Source organism: Aegilops tauschii, chromosome 4 (genome assembly GCF_002575655.3).
Source record: "Aegilops tauschii subsp. strangulata cultivar AL8/78 chromosome 4, Aet v6.0, whole genome shotgun sequence".
Taxonomy (NCBI): domain Eukaryota; kingdom Viridiplantae; phylum Streptophyta; class Magnoliopsida; order Poales; family Poaceae; genus Aegilops; species Aegilops tauschii.
This window is the reverse complement of record NC_053038.3, coordinates 116,690,516-116,710,681: the sequence shown is the minus strand read 5'-3', so window position 1 is coordinate 116,710,681 and position 20,166 is coordinate 116,690,516. Positions and strand designations below refer to the sequence as shown.

Below are 20,166 nucleotides of genomic sequence, written 5' to 3'. Positions count from 1 at the left end.
ACTCTCATCCCTGAGATCTCCCGAGCCGTCCGATCCTGCGCTGACCCAGCCAGCACCGTTGATCTGCCTGCCTCCGGAGAGCCACGGGCCTGCGGGCTGCGGCCTGGCTGCGTGGGCCAACGCTTGTCATGCCAGTTTCTGCCGGCCCGCTTTGAGGCCCATCCCAGGTGGTTTTCTTCCTCCGGCCGCCCACCCTCCCCCGCGAGCGCCGCCGTCTCTCTCCATCCGTCCACTCTCCCAGCCAAATCGAGCCGAGCCAAGCCGCCGCCTGAGCTGAGAGGCAGGAATGGGGTGGAAGGCCGCGGAGAAGCTCATCAGGCACTGGAAGATCCTCCGCGGCGACAACGTACGCGGCATCTCCGTCCCCTCCACACCCGCGCTCCCGTTGCTCTCGAGAGATCTCTGAAATCTCTTCTTCCTTTTCTCTCTGATGAAATTGGCGCCAGGTGATGATCATAAGGGGCAAGGACAAGGGGGAGAGCGGGCTGATCAAGCGGGTCATCCGGTCGCAGAATCGCGTCATCGTCGAGGGCAAGAATCTGGTAATATATCGCCTGCACTCGTCCTTCCTCGGTTTCTCTTGTCAGCTGTTGCTTAGGATTCGGTGCTACTGTTTGGTGACGTGGGAGTATCGGTTTGCGTATCTGTGACTGGCTGTATGCAATGCGATACGTGCTCTGAGTGCTGCACTACAGGTGTTTGTCGAAATTCCCAGTCAGCTGAAAGTGAAATGGGGAACTTGGCTGCGTTGATTCCGCGTGCTAATTCTTCACGGATACTGCCCAGGCTAGTGTTGTAGCTGCTATGCTGCGCCTGCACAGATGTTATTTGGTGATTACTGCAACAGAGGTTTTTTTTCCCATTCGATTGTCATGAATGATGAGATAAAACGATAGTGCCCAGGAAGAAAATTCCCACTGGGATACCATCTGTATGAATATAAATCTGTAAAGTAAACGAGAATCCCACCGCATACCGTGCATCCATCATAACATAAGAATACCTGAAGTACGAAACAAGCACATATACTAGTAGGATGTTTGCCTGAGTGCATCATCATATATATGGAGGTCGGCTTTTTGGTCAAATGTTGGAGAGCTCAAGCAATACAAGTGTCACTTAAAGCGTGTTTGAAAGGCTGGAGGTTAGGCCTAATCCATTAAAATGGTAGGGAAAGGGGACCAAAACAACCCTGGCAAGATCTATTGCAGCGTTGTGTGTGCCTATCTACGTTTGAGCGGTTAGCATAGATTTTCCCTTTTTGGGCATGTTTTCGTCTACCAAGTTGTTACTGTGTTGTACATACGTATACTACAATGTCCCTCACTCTCTTATATGTTTACTTTTAGTTAATTGTCAAACTCACAATGAGATGCCTTAAAAAACTGATAATAAGACCATGCAATGTTTTGCTGGATTTGTACATGTCCTAAGCCCATAACAAACAAATGTTGAATGACTCAGTTAGATAAAAGCAGCTTGATTTGAACATGGTGAGGAAGTGACTGTAGTGAATATTGGACAGGAACTGTGAACTGCACAATGCTTGTCTTTCTACATCTTTGTATATCTACTGTAAGATGTTGCATGTTTATGGGGGATACTGGGTAACAGGACAATTGCAACCAGCAAAGTTTTACTGTTTATGTGTTTCTCTTATAATGAAAAATCACTTAGTAATTTGTATGCTGACATATTTTCAGGTTAAGAAACATATTAAGCAAGGGGAAGGACAAACAGGTGGGATCTTCTCAATTGAAGCTCCACTTCATGTTTCAAATGTACAAGTAATTGATCCAGTCACCGGGTATGATACTTTTGGCCATCTTTTGATACCGTTATTCTCTAGAGATACAGTTTTTATTTGTCTACATACTAAAAATATATTTGTCAACATTTTGACTGCAGGAAACCATGCAAGACTACATACAAGTATTTGCCAGATGGGACTAAAGTAAGGGTCTCTAGAGGAATGTATGCGTCTGGTGCTGTCATACCTCGGCCAGAAATTTTGAAGGAGAGAAAAAAGCCGAGACCCACATCTCGTATGTTCCATAAACAGATCCTTTTTCCTCACTATTAGTTGCTTTTGAAGTGCATAATTATACTGTTCAGAGAAGAATTAACTGACTTGTTATCCTGCAACTGTTTGTGAAAATCTGAATTTTTCATGATGCCTGGATTATAATTGAGCTAACACTAAAATGACCTCCATCTAAAATTAGGAGAGCAAGCCGATCTCAACTTAATACAACTTATTTTTTCATAATTTTGTCTCGTGTTGCTGGAATTTTCTTGTTCTGGAGCACTATGTTTTATGTTCTGGATCTGCGATAGTCATGCTACTATAGGTGTTTCTGCTAATGATGTTTGGCTTGTTTGCTGCATTCTACATATTAGAAAGACTTCCACAGGCATGATAAAATTAGTTAAGCAATAGTAAAAAGCGCAGAATAAATTCTGATGCTTCATGCTGTCCTTGACAACAGTTGAACTGAGCGCAATCTGTGTATGGTATGGATAAGAAAAAGAATAAGTAGGTTTAATGAATAACAAATGAAGCGCCATAGAAATTTCCTGTACTTATGTGTAGGGGGTATTTACCCACAAGCTGGCATGCAAATGTACTGCGTCGCTATATGAGCATCTGCTCTGCTCTATGAATACCACGTCTATTTTGTGATTGGACTAATTTTCGTTGACTGATGCAGATGGCCCAAAGGACACACCAATTGAGCATGTGCTGGAGAAGACCTATGATGCCAAAGCTGGAATTGGTATGCCTGATCTATGAGGAGACGTCCACTGCTGGGAGTGAAAGAGAGAGAGAGTTGGGCATATTTGTGATCTATATCCATCCTAGTTACGGCAGTAGGAACTCTGCGGTTATTATGTCAGGAGGCACTCAACATTTGTTCACGAATAAAACTAGCCAGCATCTCCTGTGTTTCCAGAAATCCGTCCCTGAAGACCCTGACTGAATGTTGCGCATCTTGTTTGTCGTTTGATTGTATGAATGAGGCCCCAAGAAAGTATGGACAACCAGGCTGCTGGTTCACCAAGAACAGTTCTTGAGTTTTTACTGTAATATTTTTTTCCAGCATGGCTCCTGAAGGTAGCTGGATATGCGAGTGCAAAAAAAGAAAATTTGCGTCGAAGTCTGTCATTTATGCTGTCTGTTTCAGTCGTTGCATTGTGCTGAAACAAATCCTAGCTACTCATCTCAGGAGTGAGGAGTTCATATTTCATGGCTATACACTGTCGATGATGAAATCATATGGGTCCTGCTATTAAATTATAGTCATAGAAAGTGCATGGAATTAGACCTAATTAAGATAACCGTTTGCATCCGCCAACAAACCAACCTAAGGCCGTGACCATCAGATTGCAAAGAAGCTCTGTTAATCGTAACACAAACTCTTAAACTAACCACAAGTAAACATGAAAGGAATTCATTAAGAAAAAAAAATCTATGCAGTATTTACAGCCGTGATAAAACACATTCTGTATTCATTCCACAAGAATTTGGACACACCCACAATCCTAGCTAGTATGGTTATATCACTGTGGTCTGAAAGAGGCTTGGTGAGCCAATCATTGTCTTCACCATCGTCGCCGATGTTGCTGAGCACATCAAATACTTCTGTGCTAGAACTAATCTGGCCTATGCCCGACGAAGAACAGTACAGTAGTAAATAAATCCGACAAAACAGGGAAGAACAAGGATGAACAGAAAATATGGTTTTTCATATATATGTCGTGCCACCCAACCACCCACTCTCCAGCTTTTATACTACCAAGCTAGGAGCCACGACAGCTTCAGTCTCAGACTGTTACAGTGAAGAGTATACCAACTAAAGGAAAAAAAATCCTAGCTACCCATCACAGGACAGGAGTGAAGCCTTCTACTAGTGACCTCGCATGCTGATGCCTTCTTCTTCTTCATCGCAGGCAGCTCTTCTTGATCACGATCACCACAAGGTGCTCATAACCTCTCCTCCTCCTCGTCATCTTCTTCGATGGCCTTGCCTTGTACGTCTTCCGTCTCCTCTGGCGCTATTTCAAGCTCCTCATCCAAAAACCTCGCGAAGTCGTCGTCGCCCTCCTCCTGCTCGTCCTCCTCACCGCCATCTTGTTGGACGGCCTTGCCTTCTACGTCTTCTGTCTCCTCTGGCGCTATTTCGAGCTCGCCATCCAAGAACCTCACGAACTCGTCCTCCTCATCGCCATCTTGTTGGATCATCTTGCCGTCTACATCTTGCGCTTTCTCTGGCAACACCTCGTCCGTGTCCTCGTTGCAGGCCTTTTGTTGGATCGTCCTCTTGTGGCCTCCTTGCTGGACCGTGCTCTGGCCCTCTGCCATTAATCCAAGGTCGGCTCCCTTGTCCTTGGTCGCCTGGCGCTGAGGCAGCGGCGCCGACAGGAAATTCGGCTGCTGCGGCGGACACCAGGACGGTCGCTTTGCCGGCTCCCACGACACTATGGGTCGTCTGGGTGGCACTGCGAGAGGCGGCGGTGCTGCTGACGCCGGCTTCACCGCGGGACGTGTGTGAGCCGGAGCGAGAGCAGCAGCACGCATCCGCTTGGGGTGCGGCGGCTCCGCAATGGGAGGTGCCGGCCTCTTGGGCGCCAGCTGCGTGGTCATCGGCGCAGCAACCGTGACGCGACATTGCTGCTGCCCCGACGAAAGATCAAGGCCGCGCGGCGTCGCTGGCTTCGTCATCACCTGCTGCGGTCGTGCTTGTGGACGCGGCGCGGCCATGATGGCGGGTTCTTGAACTCGAAGGAGATGATCTCCTGTTGCAGTCTGTTGGCGCGCGACGTATCCCGGCTTCGAACTGGCAGTGGCAGAGGACCACATGGGCGCAGGAACCATGGGGCTCTGCCGGTCAGCAACTTGTGGCGCTGGCTTCCTCATCCCGGCCTGCGCCTGCGTCTGCGTGGTTGCGGGAGGCAGAGCAACCTGTTCTTGTGGACGCCGCGGCAGCTGCTGCTGCGGGGGTCCTTGAATTCCACGGACGCCGCGGCAGATGCTACGGTGATGAGGCATGAGGTGATCCGCGGCAGCAGATTGTTGAAGCGCGAGGGATCCCGGCTTGGCGTTGGGCGAGACGTAGAGCCTGCACAGGACGCGCTCCTCCTTGCCGTCATGGAGGAGGGCGTATTGGTCGAATCCGCGGCAGTGGTACTCGTCCATGAGCCACTCCGACTTGCCGCTCTGCCCCTTGTACGCGTACCGAAGTTTCTCGTGGTATCCGATCGTCTCGTCGGCGCTGTTCTTCACCTCCGTCTTGTCACTCGTGACCCACTTGCCGGCGCCGGCGGTGCGCTTCATCCTGAAGCCCGTCCCTGCTTTCTGGCGGATGCAGGTGGTGAAGAAGAACCGGTGGTGGTGTTGGGAAGGCGGGGCCACACGGCGGCGAGATCCTTTGGCTCGGACTTGTAAACCTCCGCTTCATGGATGATGATTCCGGCGGCGTCAGGCAGCGGCTGGTCGAGGAGCCATGGCACGAGGTACCGAGCAATGGCCTGCTCGCCCGTCGGGTTGAAGCGCATCCCGAAGCATAGCGCACGGTAGGGGTCGGCCATTGTTCCCGGCGTCGCCGTGCTCCTGGGTCCTTACTTGAGAGCAGGGTTTCGCCGGTGGGCTGGGCGATGAGCGATTTGGAGGAAGGTAGGTCAGCGCGGCCGTATGGGAAGGCGGGTGTTGACTAGTTATACTAGTATGGGACTCCGTGGTGTATATGAAAACGGAATACTAGGATGGCTGGGACGATTCCGATTCCAGTCCGAGACAAGTGCTGATTTGACCAAGCACAAGAACGTAACACTTTTTTTTCATACGGATGTGCTAAAACCAGTGAAAAAAATAAAATGTATAATGTCTCGTTAATATCAAGCGGTAACGCGGTATAGCACGCTAATAGCGTATTTTAAGGAATACACTATTTTGTCATTTTTTAAAAGGCTGACGCCCGGCTTTAAATTAATGAAGCCCTTACAACCAACCAACGATACAAAAAATACAAAAGAAGAAAGCAAAGAAAAGAGCCTGCAAGATACATGGGTGCCCACAGGCAGCAAGAAAGCTCAAAAATAAGACGGGAGACACTGGAGCCCTCATACATGCTCGAAAGACCAATGCTGCGAATGGAGCCGACTCGAGAAGGAGATCAGCTGACGGAGAGGGTTATGACAATGCCATCGCCTGGGCGCCCAGCAGACTAGCGCCATCCTATTCCATCGCCAGAAGGAGCCCCCCAGCTCCTCGCCCCGGCTCGAGAGGCACCGCACCGTGGGACGATGGAATGTTCACCACCCTAGAACGCGGATGAGGACCAGGGCCAGGACACCAAGGGAGGTCTTCTTGCACAACCGCCTCGTCGAAGCTAGCTCTGCACGAGAGCACCACCGTCGAGGCAAGGACCCAACACACGACGAGAAGAAGCTGTTGTTCACAAAACTCCCAGCAACCAGCAATCTAGGACCCTGCTCACAAGACGGAGCCTCCAAGGAGGACATGACGCCACAATTGATTGTAACCATATGGATCAAGCAACCAATATGGGGGGGGGGGGGACATGTATGTACTGAAATCCTCCAAAAGAATCCTTCAGAAATCATAGTACATTGTCATTGTAAACTTGAAAAAAGGTGTCACAATTGAACTCTCTTATGGTTAACATTTAACAGGAAAGGAACATCACCTCGATATATAGCTTCTCCAGGCACGGAAAGCATCTCAGGAAACTGACAACTTGCTCCAGGTTGGAGCCGATAGATTCTAGTGACAAGACCTTCACTGTGCGCAGTTTCGGGGTCAAGCTTGTCGGAATCATTTTCTGAATGACAAAAGAAAAAACATCTTCAAAATTAGAAATAATGTTAATTTGTAGAAGGAGAGGTAGAAGGCGGCTGTTGTACCTGAACGGGTGTGGATCCAGTAACAAGTTCGGAGTATTTGTCAGACGAGTAGTCCACCACTGTCAATTTCGGCGCAGAAATGACATTGATTCTTGCTGGACCTTCTTGATCAACTACAAGTAATCTCTCAAGTGCAGGTGTGTCCTCAATGACCATACCGTGGTACACATCTTGTGATCTCTTCCTGCCGCACCAGCAACACACATAAATAGTCCGGAGAGTCATGGAGGTGATGCGGAAGGTACTCAACCCATTGATCGCCTGAAGACGAAGGTACTCGAGTGCAGTACAGCCACGGAGCAAGCGCTCCATGTCACCGTTTGAGAGGCAGACGGCGATGAGCTCGAGGTGCTTCAGTCGTGGTAGAATAAGAGTGGGCGCATCATTAAGGGGGGGTGGCAGTTCCTGAACTTGGCGATGTGCAGCATGGGCGCGAGGCGGAGTGCGGACGTTGGCAGCGACCGCATATGCCCATCATCAAAAGTGAGCTCCTCGAGCTGATCTAGGGCGGGGGATCGGAACCAGTCGTCAAGCTTGGCTCGGTCCTTACCGTTGGAACGGAACTTGCCCATTCTAAGACCTCTGGTTGGGCCAAGGTGACTACCGAGGATCTTGGAGAACGCATTCAAACTTTTGCAATAGCCATGGCAGAGCTCGTGGGTGTCGATGAGGTTGAGAGGGTTGGAGTTCCATAGGGGGCGCCACCGCCGGGAAGGACGGTTGTCCGCGCCCCATATTTGATTGGGAGGAGGAAGATGATGATTGTCAACATATCATCGGGGAGGCTGATGATGAAGTCTAGGCCTACTGGAGTCGCTTGCGGTTCTAGCCCGCCTTGCCTCTGCTTGTTGGCAGCTCCGTTCTCCATCTCCGGAGTCTCCTTCTCAGCGGCGCTTTCTGATAGAAATGGGAGTACATGGAATATTTAGTTAAAACATGGCAATAGAAAAGTGTATTGGTAATTAGGAGTTATTAGATAGGAATATAGTAAGAAAAGGGAATAACAATTGGTTGCTTAAATACTATACAATTCATTTGATATTGCCGGGTAAGTCAACATGCAGATAGTTGAAAAGAAAACTTACTTCGAACAAAGTCTGGACGGATGATATCGTCGGGGAAGTTACCTTAATCTCATGACTAGGCCCTTTTATGTGCAGTGCAATTCCAGTGCCAGCTTTCAGTTCATAAAACTTAGAAATTTCTTTTCAAAAGCCAGTGCCAAAATAGGAGTCACCACATTCATCAAGTCTTACAGTAGCAACGATTGTAAATCTATGGTTTGTGTGCAGTATGACATCCCTGCAGTCTTGATTTATATAAAGGGAAAGGTTGTGCACTACAGATTCTGTTGCATAGCAAGGGACGCGCTGCAGAAAATGGTAGGATTGTTAAAGAAACTACGGTAACATGCAAATATGGGCCCAAATTGAAAGAACTGTACAACAGTCAAAATCGAAGAACAAAAATTTATAATTAAACAGATAGGGTAAACATGATGTCATGGAAATATGAGAGTAATCGAAAGAACAATACATCATTAATTTGCCTAATATAGAAAGAAGAGGGGGGAAAATCCCCTTTGACGTATATGGTGCATGTGGCACCTTTTATCCAAATGTAATAATATTTAGAATATGTTCAGGAAAGTAGGTCATGCTAGCCGATTTAGGGTGAGATTAAACATACCGCACGCATCCTCAAGTCATCTGGTACGGTGAGATGGAATGTCTGGCGGAGGCCGCAAGGTCCTGATGTGTCTACGCACTGTACACTCTATGAACGGAAGAAAACCCTCAAATCAGCTCGAATAAAAATGAATTCACGGCGATTCCGGCTGGGTGATTAAAGGAGGCAGATAAACTGGGATAAGAGATAAGATAATATCTCATTAAATTAGTTACCTTGTTGTCCATGAGAAAGAACCCTCACTACGGCAGATTTCCCAACCGAGCGGAGCTGGGTCGACTGCGAGCAGCGTCGAGAAAGTCGATGGCGATAGGCGGCGGCAAGCGGAAGTGGCGAAATGCGGTGGGCTTTGCCGGCAGCCTGGCGGCGGCAGCAGACGTCGAGCTAAGTGTTTACCGCCGCGATAGGCGATGCCATGCATAGACGCGGAGGAGCTTGTGCAGGTGTGAATGGGGACCGGAGGGGGGTGGCGGGCGGGGTGAGGGTTTTTGTGACGTGTGGATGGTGAGGGTTTTCTTTTTTCTTTTTTGAATTGGGTGGTGAGGGTTTCTGTCCCACAAAGAATTTTGGAGGCGACGGTTTGCTAGAGCCAACCATGTGTGATTGACACAACAGGCAAAATGAAAGTCATTGCACACGGTTCCAATTTTGGGAACCGTGTGTGATTGACGTACTACCTTCGTCCTGGTCTATTGGTCCCCTTTGTAATTTTTACCAAATTTTGACCAAATATTTAACTAAGAAATGTTTATGCATGTCACCAAAAAATATATCATTGAACATTATGCTCAAATACCCATCCAACGATATAATTTTTGCTGACCTGCATTAACATTTTGTCAGTTAAACCTTTGGTCAAAATTTAACACAAATTACAAAGGGCACCAATAAACCAAGACGGAGGTAGATTCCATCAACCGAACTGATTGCATCCATATCCCACAGTTAGACATAAGTAAATATAGATTAAACATACTCAGACATAGATAATAAGCGTACACGTACACAAGCATAGTTCAACCATAAGTACATAGTTCAACCGTCGTTAAGCATACTTAAGCGTACATAGTTCGATCCCACATCTCATTTCACACGCCGGCACGATCCTGAAGCTTCTCCAGGTACTCGGCGTACGCATTGTGCGCCACCCTGCGAGAATACTTCTGCTTGAAGGAGTCAACGGCCCGTCCTCCTGCATGCATCAGAACACTTAGATACACGTCATGAAGCTTGTGGTTACAAAATGGGCATCGATAGCCGCCGTTCCAGGTCCTAATACGCTTGTTATGCATTCCCGCATAAAGCTCCCTCAGGATTTGCCTCCTGTACCTCATCTGCCATCTTCATCCTCGTTGTCCACATCGTCAGACAGCACCTATACAAATAGTAAAACAAATTTGGCATCAAATCAATGATTACATGCCATGAAGTAGGATTAGGAATTTATGGCTATTTATTTATACATATCCAGAGATTATGGTTCGATTTTTAAGCACAGTCGTCTATGTACAGACCAATCTTGAAGACAATAATGGCACAAACATATGTAGGTCATTCAAAATCTATTGTCAAGTCCTGACTAGGAATTATTAGCATGAACATTAACCCTAGTCGGATTACTAGCAGAAATCATTTGCACAGATGAAACAACTAATCACTTATCACTTATACCATTCAAACAATCAATACACTACACGGATCCAATGAAACTTACTCAGATTTCATGGATGGGGAGAACATAACCATAGGATTTCTATTCCAAAAAGGGGGAGGCAGGAGTAACCAGAGAAACTCTCTGATCTATTTGACACATAAATGGGTATAGATGACTAACCAGCTGTCTGTCATCGTCGGAGTCTCGCCGGAGTGGTCGTCGGAGTCATCGCCGGGGTCGTCACCAGAGTCGGTGTGGAACTCCGCCTCCGGCTGTGGAAGCTCGACGCCGTCGATGACGTCAGGGTGCAGCGATAACTCGCCGGCGGTGACGGTGACCTCTGTCTCCATCTCCACGCCGTGCTCCGGTGCTTTAGCAGCCCCGGCGTCACCACTCCCTCTGATGGGGCGCTTTGGCGGCATCCTCATACAGGGACAACTTTGAGGACTGAGAGTGGCATCGAGGATGCAGGCGGAGAGAGAGGATTATGTGTGTGGTGAGGATGGGGGGTGCGGCCGCTCGGGCGCACCATTAATATGGAGTAGCGAGAGTTGTGGGAGAGAGGCGGGCGGCGGTCAAACCGATGGCTTGCCTCCCGGTGAGCCTGCGCACCGGACTGGTGGCATGCCTAGCAAAGTTTCACACAACTACTCGCACACCTCCCGATGACACTGCGCAGCGAGCACGCCTCCCGGTCTGCCTGCACGGCGGACTGCTCGCATGCGTCCCGTCAACTCATGCCTGCTCGCACGACACACGGGTCGCGCGGCGGCACGTATATTATTTTTCTATTTGGATGATTAATGCTTTTGTTTTATTGGTTAACCGAAGCATGGCACGTATCCATTGTTGGTCTAACGCTCACGGTTCGAATAAATAATCCGTTTGGATATTGGTTCCCAATTATTATTAATCTTCCGTTTGTAATTAGATAAAGATTACATCAAAACTGGTCTCAAATTTGACAACAAAAAGTACAATGCCACTTTCTATTGGTGTCCATATGACAACACGATAAGTTTCATGAACTTCAAATAAGTTTGGGATATACTAGAATTTAAAAATCAAGATTCTCAATGTTTGAAATTTATTACACGGGGAGTAAACATGCACCCAGTGAGACACATGTGTTTTTGCAATCCATTTAGGTGCACTGTCACGTGTGCATGTAGCTCAAATTTGATTTTTGCACATTATACCCGTAGAAAATCAATCAATTAATGTACTAAAATGTCTTACTGATCTCTGTGATTTTTTCAAAATTAAAACGTCCCTCCTTTGGTAACATATGTTCACCACGGGATAATCAATTTAACATGCATCGTAGTTGCGGTGGATTCGTGGTGTGTGTGTGGGTGTGTGCGTCTGGGGGTGGCGGGTGGCTCGCGGTACACTAAAAGTTTTGAGCCACTGTGTGGGTTGGCCGTTTTGTTAGGCAGGTCGGTGCCACATCAGAGTCGTGAATTCGTTATTTAAAACATTACATAACCCTTTCATACATACATGTTTTGGCCACATGCAGTCGATGGTTGTCCTACACGACACTCAATACTCGCGTGTGACGCTTTTTGTGGGCCCGCGAGGTCGTCGTCCATCACTTTGACGAACAGCCGGTAGTGAGGTTAATTTGACCAGCAAGGTAGAATCTTTTTTGTTTGTGTTATGGTGGTATATAGTACGCGTCGAAGAGGTGGGAGGGGACTATCATATATACTATACATACGCGTCCGTGAACAAGTACACCTCACTCAGTGTCAAGACTTTTCGGTTTCCGAGGCACGTGCCACATCAAAATTGTGAAATTGGCTATTCAAACATCACACAACACCTCTTTGGGCCACATGCATGCACGCGGTGGTTATCCTAGCTAGGACACTCACGTGTGACGCTTCCATCTGTGGGCCCACGAGGCCATCGTCGATGCATGCATGCATCACTTTGACCTACATCGGGAGAGGTTAATTAATTTCACCATCGATGATGATTCTTTTGGGTTGTACATATTACGGCAGGAGCATATAATATGCGGTGAAGAGGGGGCAAGGGGACCATTATATGTAGTACGCTTCATGAACCTCGCTCTGTGTGGGTGCATGGTTTACAGTTTTTGAGGCATGTGGCACATCAAAGTTGTGCATTTTGGGTATTCAACATATATATGTTTGGCCCACATGCAAAGCGGTGGTGGTTGTCCTCTCGCACCCACTTAAGCGGTTATCAGCAATATCGATGCTTTCCTTCTGTGGGCCCGCTTGGTCCATCTTGTAATACGGTGTATATAGGTCATGCTCTGGGATGACACACATGATATAGTTTGAGCACACGCACATGCATGTGTACGCATGAATCCCTCTCATCGAGTCGAAGTGGCTAGTACAACGACACGTCATGAACCGACCTTGCTCTGTGTGGGAGCTAGTGTACGATTTTTGACGCACGCGCCACATCAATGTTGTGAAATGGTATTCAAACATGCATGCACGCATCACCTCCATACATATGCATGTAGTGGTTGCCTTCGAATGGTACACTCCCTCGTGTGGTTATCGACGACAGGCCTATATATTTGTGGGCCCGCGTGGATATCCATGATCACCTTGACCGACAACAAGATAGGTTACCATGGCGGATTCTTCATTTGGTTCGTGTTATCGTAGTATAGGTCATGGTGAGATTCAGACCTAATTAAGTTTGAGTGCATATACTATGCACGCATGCATGCATGAATCCCCGTCGTTGGCTTGAAGTGTGGTGTAACATACATATGCATTGTCAACCTAACCCTCACTCAGTGTGGGGATTTCTAGTTCGAAATCACGGTGCCACATCAAATTTGTTCCATTGTTACTGAAAAACACACCTCTCCATACATATGTTTTGGCCACACGCATGCGGTGGTTGTCTTCGGGGACTAGCTACTTGCGTGATTATTGGCAAGCTAGCCCATCTCCGGGGTCGCATGGACGGCCATCACTTTGACCAACAACAAGAGAGAGGTTGTATGACCAAGGTGGATTATTCTTGGTCCGTTTTACGATCCATCTTGGTGAGATATGCCTCTCTGACCCGCCAACTGAAAGTGCGTGTGTGTGCGGGGGGGGGGGGGGAGGGGCTGCTACTTCGCACTTTGCTAGGTGAACGTCGGTGGGGGGGCATGCATTGATAGCTTAGGATTCCCTTCGTGGCGACACGAGGGGGGCTGCTAGCTGCTACTTCGCACTTTGCTAGGTGAACCTCGGTTGGGGGGCATGCATTCATAGCTTAGGATTCCCTTCGTGCCGACACGAGGGAGGGGGGGGGCTGCTAGCTATTTCGCTCTTTGGTAGGTGAACCTCGGTTAGGGGGATGCATTCATAGCTTAGGATTCCCTTCGTGCTGACACGAGGGAGGGGGGCTACTAGCTACTTTCGCACTTTGCTAGGTGAACCTCGGTTGGGGGGCATGCATTTATAGCTTAAGATTCCCTTCGTGCCGACACGAGGGAGGGGGGCTGCTAGCTACTTCGCACTTTGCTAGGTGAACCTCGGTTGGGGGGGAGGGGGCATGCATTCATAGCTTAGGATTCCCTTCGTGCCGACACGAGGGGGGGTGGGGGCAAGCAATACCGTGCGTTGTGCGAGATAGGTGCCACGTCGAAGTTCCATTTGGTATTTTGAAAATCAAACCACCCTTTTCATACATAAATTTGGTCCACATGCAAGTGTGTTCGTGTTCTGACCCTCTCCCGCGTCATTTTTCGCCAAATTTATGAACATTAGACAAGTCGGATGACACAACAGACACGGTTCACTCAAACTAACCGTGTGCATTGGGCTCCACGGCGCTTCCCCTCTCAAAAATATTTACCCGCCTGCAGCTTTTTTCTGTTTGATAACACACGGTTATTGTGTTTCGACCGTGTGTGATGTTTCTTGTTCCCAATCCTGCCTGCATCCCTTGAAAATATCTGCCCGGCTCGAGGGTTTTTCTGTTTCATAACACACGGTTGTTATCTCCGGACCGTGCGATGCACCATCATCAAAATTTTCAATAGCACCGGCATTTCACTCCCGCGTAGTAAAATTTTCAGTACCCGCATCATTTCCTCAAACACCCCCGCCCCCTCCACACACACACACACACCAAAACCTCCTCGGGCGTGCACGCACACACACACACACACCCTCCCTCGCTCGAAACCCAAGCAAGGTCCCCGCCGCCGCCGCTACCGCTAGGCCTCCCTTGTCAACATCTTCCGGTTTGCCCGTGCAGCTTACCCACCGATCTCCATACCCAGGCCGCCCTGAGTTTCTTAGATGATGCCTACCAAACGCCCCCTTTCCCACAAATCCCCATCCCCCACTCTAGAGCGTCGGAGTCTAAGCCCGGCTACGCTTCCCATGGAGCTCGAGGAGTGACTGGCACAAAAGAGGTGTATCGCGGTCTCTTCGCCCGATGTCGCCGAGGAAGCTGACGACCATTACTGGCGGCAGGCACTCAAGCAGTGGGCTAGAGTATGTGGGCATGTCTCGGCCGCCGGCTACGACATCGAGGTCATCGACAGCGATGGCCTGAGGCGGGCTATGTCACAGGTTAAGTGGCCCACCCCAACCCCTCGGGTTCAACCGCCGTCGATCTCATCCATGGCCCCACCGCTGATCTCCTCTGGCTCGCTGTCAACAATTTTCCATCCTACATCGCCATCGAGCCCCTTTTGTCATTTCTGAAGGACACGTTCTGTGACACTGGCTTGGGATGCACAACTTCCAAGTCAGACCTCATCGACGGCGACCACGAGGAGGGCATCCTCTCCGGCTCTTCCAAGGGGAAAGCGCCCGTTTGCGACATCAGGGAGGGCACCCTACAGCCGTGCTCTTCTAAGGGGAAGGAGCCCATCTGCGACAACATGGAGCGCATCCAGGGTCCTTGCTTTTCCCACGGGAACGAGCCCATCTGTGACAAGTGAGGAAACCCATGATTTGTTTTGCCGTGCCTCTTCACGGGGGAAACCCATGATTTGTTTTGTCGAGTCCCTTTTGTAGTGTAGTGAGAATATGTCTGATTTTAATTGCTATATCTGGTTGTTTGCAGTATGCCTTGTTTATTTCAGTTGTTCACGATGTGATGCTCTATATGTGCAATTATTTACTGTGCAGTACATTTCATCAATCTAGTTTTAAACATACCGTAGGAATGCATATATTTGCTTGTTGTTAAGCCTGTTATAGCTAGCATATGCCTCTTTTAAAGTTTTTTTTATTGTTCGGTTGTTTGTAGTTAGCATATGTCTAGTTTCAAATGCTATCTTTGGTTGTTCGTAGTATGCCTTGTTTATTCGAGTTATTCACAACGTGATGTTCTATATGTGCAAGTATGAACTGTGCAGTTCAATTTCATCACTACCAGTTTCAACAATACCACTATGAATGACTACATTTGGTTGCTGCATCTTGTAGTTAACACGCCTTTCCATTTTTATTTAACAATAACCAGTGTACTTAGACCGGCACAATACCAGTTTGAATGACTATGTTTGCTTGTTGTTAAATGTTAGGCCTGTTGTAGTTAACACACCTTTCCACTTGTTTTGCTTTACTAGCGTGCTTAAACCTGCACACTGAAGCTATCTTTTGGAGATTATTTTGTCTGCCATGGATAATTTTGGTTGATGTTTAGCCTATTGTGCTTAACATGTTTCTCGATGTACCTACACAGGACAATTTTGGGAATGACTGTTGTTTTCCATCGAGGTTCGTTTCATCCCATGGCTTATATATGCTCACTGTTCAGGATATCGGTAGCTGGTACCATATAGGCTGGAGGCTGATAAGGGACTAATCGGTGAATCGGACTTTTAGCTGAATATATCTGCAACCCATTTATCGTTAGGTTAACTAGGGCCATATGTAATATATCTAAGGCTACATAGCAACATGCACTGTACTTAATGTCTAAGTATGCAATCCTACGCTACATAGCAACAAGGAAGAGTGTTACATTAATGTTTTGATGATGTCTAGATATACGTAGAAGATCAGCAGCAGCAACAACAACAACACAACCCTGTTTGGATACTCAACTTAGCTAGAGGTTAGAGTTAGTTTCTAGGTCATGACTAACTCTGAACTAACTCCATCCAAAGAGTTGTTTGGATGGCAGGGTTAGATTGACAATAAATGCACTAGGAGAACTAGCTCCACTTAGCACCTCTTGGGTTGGATATTTTTTTTTGGATGGGTTATAGATGTAACTAGCTCAAACTGGCCCTCATGTTTAGATATACTTTAGGGCTATTTGAGCCCGAACTAGCTCAAACTAACTGTAATCCATGGATACAACAACAGTTAATCAACCGATAATTTGTAAGAATGCACTAAGCTCCTTCCGGCCCATAATATAAGATGTTAATTCATCTAATATGTGAGTATATTGGATGTTATAAGATATTATAAAAGAGTGTTGTACTTCATCATTCCGCAATTGCCGTTTAGCTTCTAATATTAACTTGGTGCTTTTAGGTACATATGTCATTGGTAAAGATCCGCGCTTCGACCCTTTCTGCGTATGGAGCAATGAGATATCGATGAACCAACATCAAGTGAGGAAGCAGATAAAGATTGTTAGTAAAATGGGTCCAAAGATGGGAATTAAACTATTTGTTTACACTTTATCCAAGACAACAGCGAACTGCAGGATGGTAAGTAAGAACTCTACAACCTTCTTTTTACTGCCCATAATGAGTTGTGTTAGATGACAATGTCTAAATCTTTTTCCTTTGCAGTGGTTGCCAAAGCAGTTTACTCAGGATTACCTCTCAAACTACATGATTGGTGGGCATGCAAAGGTTAAAGTATTTCTACCAGAACACGATGATTATCTAGATGTTTCCATGAAGACCGTGAAGGATGGGCGGTCGGCCATCACAAGGGGTTGGACTAGAGTCGTGCGTGCCTTCTGCATGGAGGAGGGCACAATATGGGCATTCCGCTTCACCTTGTTCAGCAACCAGAATGTATTTCGCCTCTTTCTTTACCGTCTTTAATATACAAGTATACAACTGTGGTTCATCATTCTTTATTTGGTTCTTATGTAATTCTTGAACATATGTACCTATGAATCGAATAATGCATTGGTTATTTGAACCTGATGGATATGAATAAAGCTGTAGCATACATTCAAATTCAAATTCAAATCTGGTACAATTTTAAATAGCAGCAATTAAATTACGGTGAAATTACGCTCTCCAGGTCGTTGCGGCACACACGGCTGGTAAAACACAAACGTTTGCAATATACACCATAATCCGAGACGGTTCACAGAGAGGAAACGTGTGCAAGCATGCACACAGTTGCCGTTTGCAAAGCGTGTGCGATGTCAAACAATATCAAAAACAGTGCGGGCAAACTAAACGTTTGTGTTAGTTGCCTTATCGTACACGATTCGCAACCATGAACTATTTCTGATGAAGTATGCATCATAAACGTTGCACCACAGAATAGCGTGTGCGATAGTTGTCGTGTACGACGATGTTGCGACGGTCTGACGTTTCGTAATCCTGTCTGACACTCGTACACCGATTAGCTAATCTTCTTAATTAGTTATCGCACGGTTTGGGAAAGCGAATGTGTGTGATTGTATGCTTATCATACATGTTCTATAATAGTGAACCGTTTGTGATGTGTCGCGAATCGTAAACATAGCACCACAGAATACCGACTGCGATGGCAATGCGAGCACAAACGAGTAGGAGTACTATATATGCATCTTGGCTCCCTATCCCTGACGGTTTCTAGGTCGTGTGGGAAGGACCCCCCTATCGCCGTCACTCACTAGGCGATGGTTCCAAATGCCGTCGTGGAAAGGGGTTAAAAACCGTTTGTATAGCACCGACGCATACCAGTGTCGAGAGGTAAATGATAAGCTTTTCCATAAACCATTTTATAAGGAGACATACCCATAGGATTTTTATATGTTGTTCTATAATCCCAAAGTGCATCATCTAATTTCTTAGACCAATTCTTCCGGGACCTATTGACAGTCTTTTGCAAAATTAACATTATTTCTCTATTGCTAAGTTCAATTTGACCACTAGACTGAGGATGATAGGGTGATGCAATTCTATGGTTAACATCATACTTGGCAAGCATTTTACGGAAAGCACCATGAATAAAGTGTGAACCACCATCAGTCATTAAATATCTAGGGACTCCAAACCTTGGGAAAATTACTTCCTTAAGCATTTTAATAGAGGTGTTGTGATCAACACTACTGGTTGGAATAGCTTCTACCCATTTAGTAACATAATCAACAGCAACCAAAATATGTGTATACCCATTAGAGGAAGGAAAAGGTCCCATGTAATCAAATCCCCAAACATCAAATGGTTCAACAACAAGTGAATAATTCATAGGCATTTCTTGACGCTTAATGATGTTACCTACTCTTTGACATTCATCACAAGATAAGATAAACTTACGGGCATCCTTGAAGAGAATAGGCCAATAAAATCTAGATTGCAATACCTTGTGAGCAGTTCTTTCTCCAGCATGATGCCCTCCATAAGCTTCGGAGTGACATTTCCGTAGGATTTGTCCCTGTTCATGCTCAGGTACACAATGTCTAATAATACCATCTACTCCTTTATAAAGATGTGGGTCATCCCAAAAGTAGTGTCTTAAATCATAGAATAATTTTTTCTTTTGTTGGTAAGTAAAGCTAGGTGGTAAATATTTAGCAACAATGTAATTAGCATAATCAACATACCAAGGAGTATTATTAGAATTATTTATTGCAGCTAACTACTCATTAGGGAAACTATCATCAATAGGTAGTGGGTCATCAAGCACATTTTAGGGCCTAGACAAGTTATCAGCTACTGGGTTCTCAGCTCCTTTCCTACCAGTTTATGAAAATCAAATTCTTGTAGCAAGAGAACCCATCAAATAAGTCTAGGTTTAGCATCTTTCTTTTCCATAAGATATTTAATAGTAGCATGGTTGGTGTGAACAATAACTTTAGAGTCAACAATGTAAGATCTAAATTTATCACAAGCAAACACCACTGCTAGAAATTCTTTTTCAGTAGTTGCATAATTCCGTTGTGCACTGTCTAGTGTTTTACTAGCATAATGAATAACATTCAGTTTCTTATAAACTCTTTATCCAAGAACAACACCAACAGCATAATCACTAGCATCACACATAATTTCAAAAGGCAAGTTCCAATCAGGTGGTCGAACAATAGGTGTAGAAGTTAAGGCTTTCTTGAGTGTTTCGAAGGCTTCTAAACAATCATCATCAAAGACAAAAGGAACATCCTTTTGCAAAAGATTTGTAAGAGGCCTAGAAAGTTTAGAAAAGTTTTTGATAAATCTCCTATAGAAACCACCATGACCTAGGAAACTACAAACACCTTTGATATCTTTAGGACATGGCATTTTCTCAATTGCATCAACCTTAGCTTTATCCACTTCAATACCTCTTTCAGAAATTTTATGGCCCAGAACAATACCTTCATTAACCATAAAGTGGCACTTCTCCCAATTCAAGACAAGATTTGTTTGCTCGCATCTCTGCAAAACTCGATCAAGATTGCTTAAACAATCATCAAAAGACTTCCCATAAACAGAGAAGTCATCCATGAAAACCTCAACAATCTTTTCACAAAAGTCAGAGAATATAGCAGTCATACATCTTTGAAAGGTAGCAGGTGCACTGCATAAACCGAAAGGCATACGTCTATAAGCATAAGTTCCAAAGGGACAAGTGAAAGTGGTCTTTTCTTGATCAGGTTGAGAAACATGTATTTGTGAAAAACCAGAATATCCATCAAGGAAGCAAAAGTGTGTGTTCTTAGATAATCTTCCTAGCATTTGATCAATAAAAGGCAGAGGGTAATGATCTTTTCTAGTTGCTTTGTTT

At 46.1% G+C, this 20,166-nt stretch overlaps 1 protein-coding gene across 1 annotated transcript; it reads left to right on the top strand.

Annotated features, from left to right (window-relative positions):
- Positions 1–113: 113 nt before the first annotated feature.
- LOC109773139 (uncharacterized) lies at positions 114–3,158 on the top strand. The gene is made up of 5 exons (XM_020331838.3): positions 114–346; positions 447–542; positions 1,704–1,807; positions 1,909–2,045; positions 2,712–3,158. The coding sequence occupies exons 1-5, from the start codon at positions 287–289 to the stop codon at positions 2,792–2,794; spliced, it is 480 nt and encodes a 159-aa protein (XP_020187427.1). The 5' UTR covers positions 114–286; the 3' UTR covers positions 2,795–3,158.
- Positions 3,159–20,166: the final 17,008 nt, after the last annotated feature.

What these genes read in the sequence shown, in the direction of transcription:
- LOC109773139 (XM_020331838.3), top strand. Translation starts at nt 287, where the DNA reads ATGGGGTGGAAGGCCGCGGAGAAGCTCATCAGGCACTGGAAGATCCTC. An exon ending in AGATCCTCCGCGGCGACAAC is followed by an intron (nt 347 to 446) that starts GTACGCGGCATC and finishes AATTGGCGCCAG; the next exon opens with GTGATGATCATAAGGGGCAA. An exon ending in GTAATTGATCCAGTCACCGG is followed by an intron (nt 1,808 to 1,908) that starts GTATGATACTTT and finishes TTTTGACTGCAG; the next exon opens with GAAACCATGCAAGACTACAT.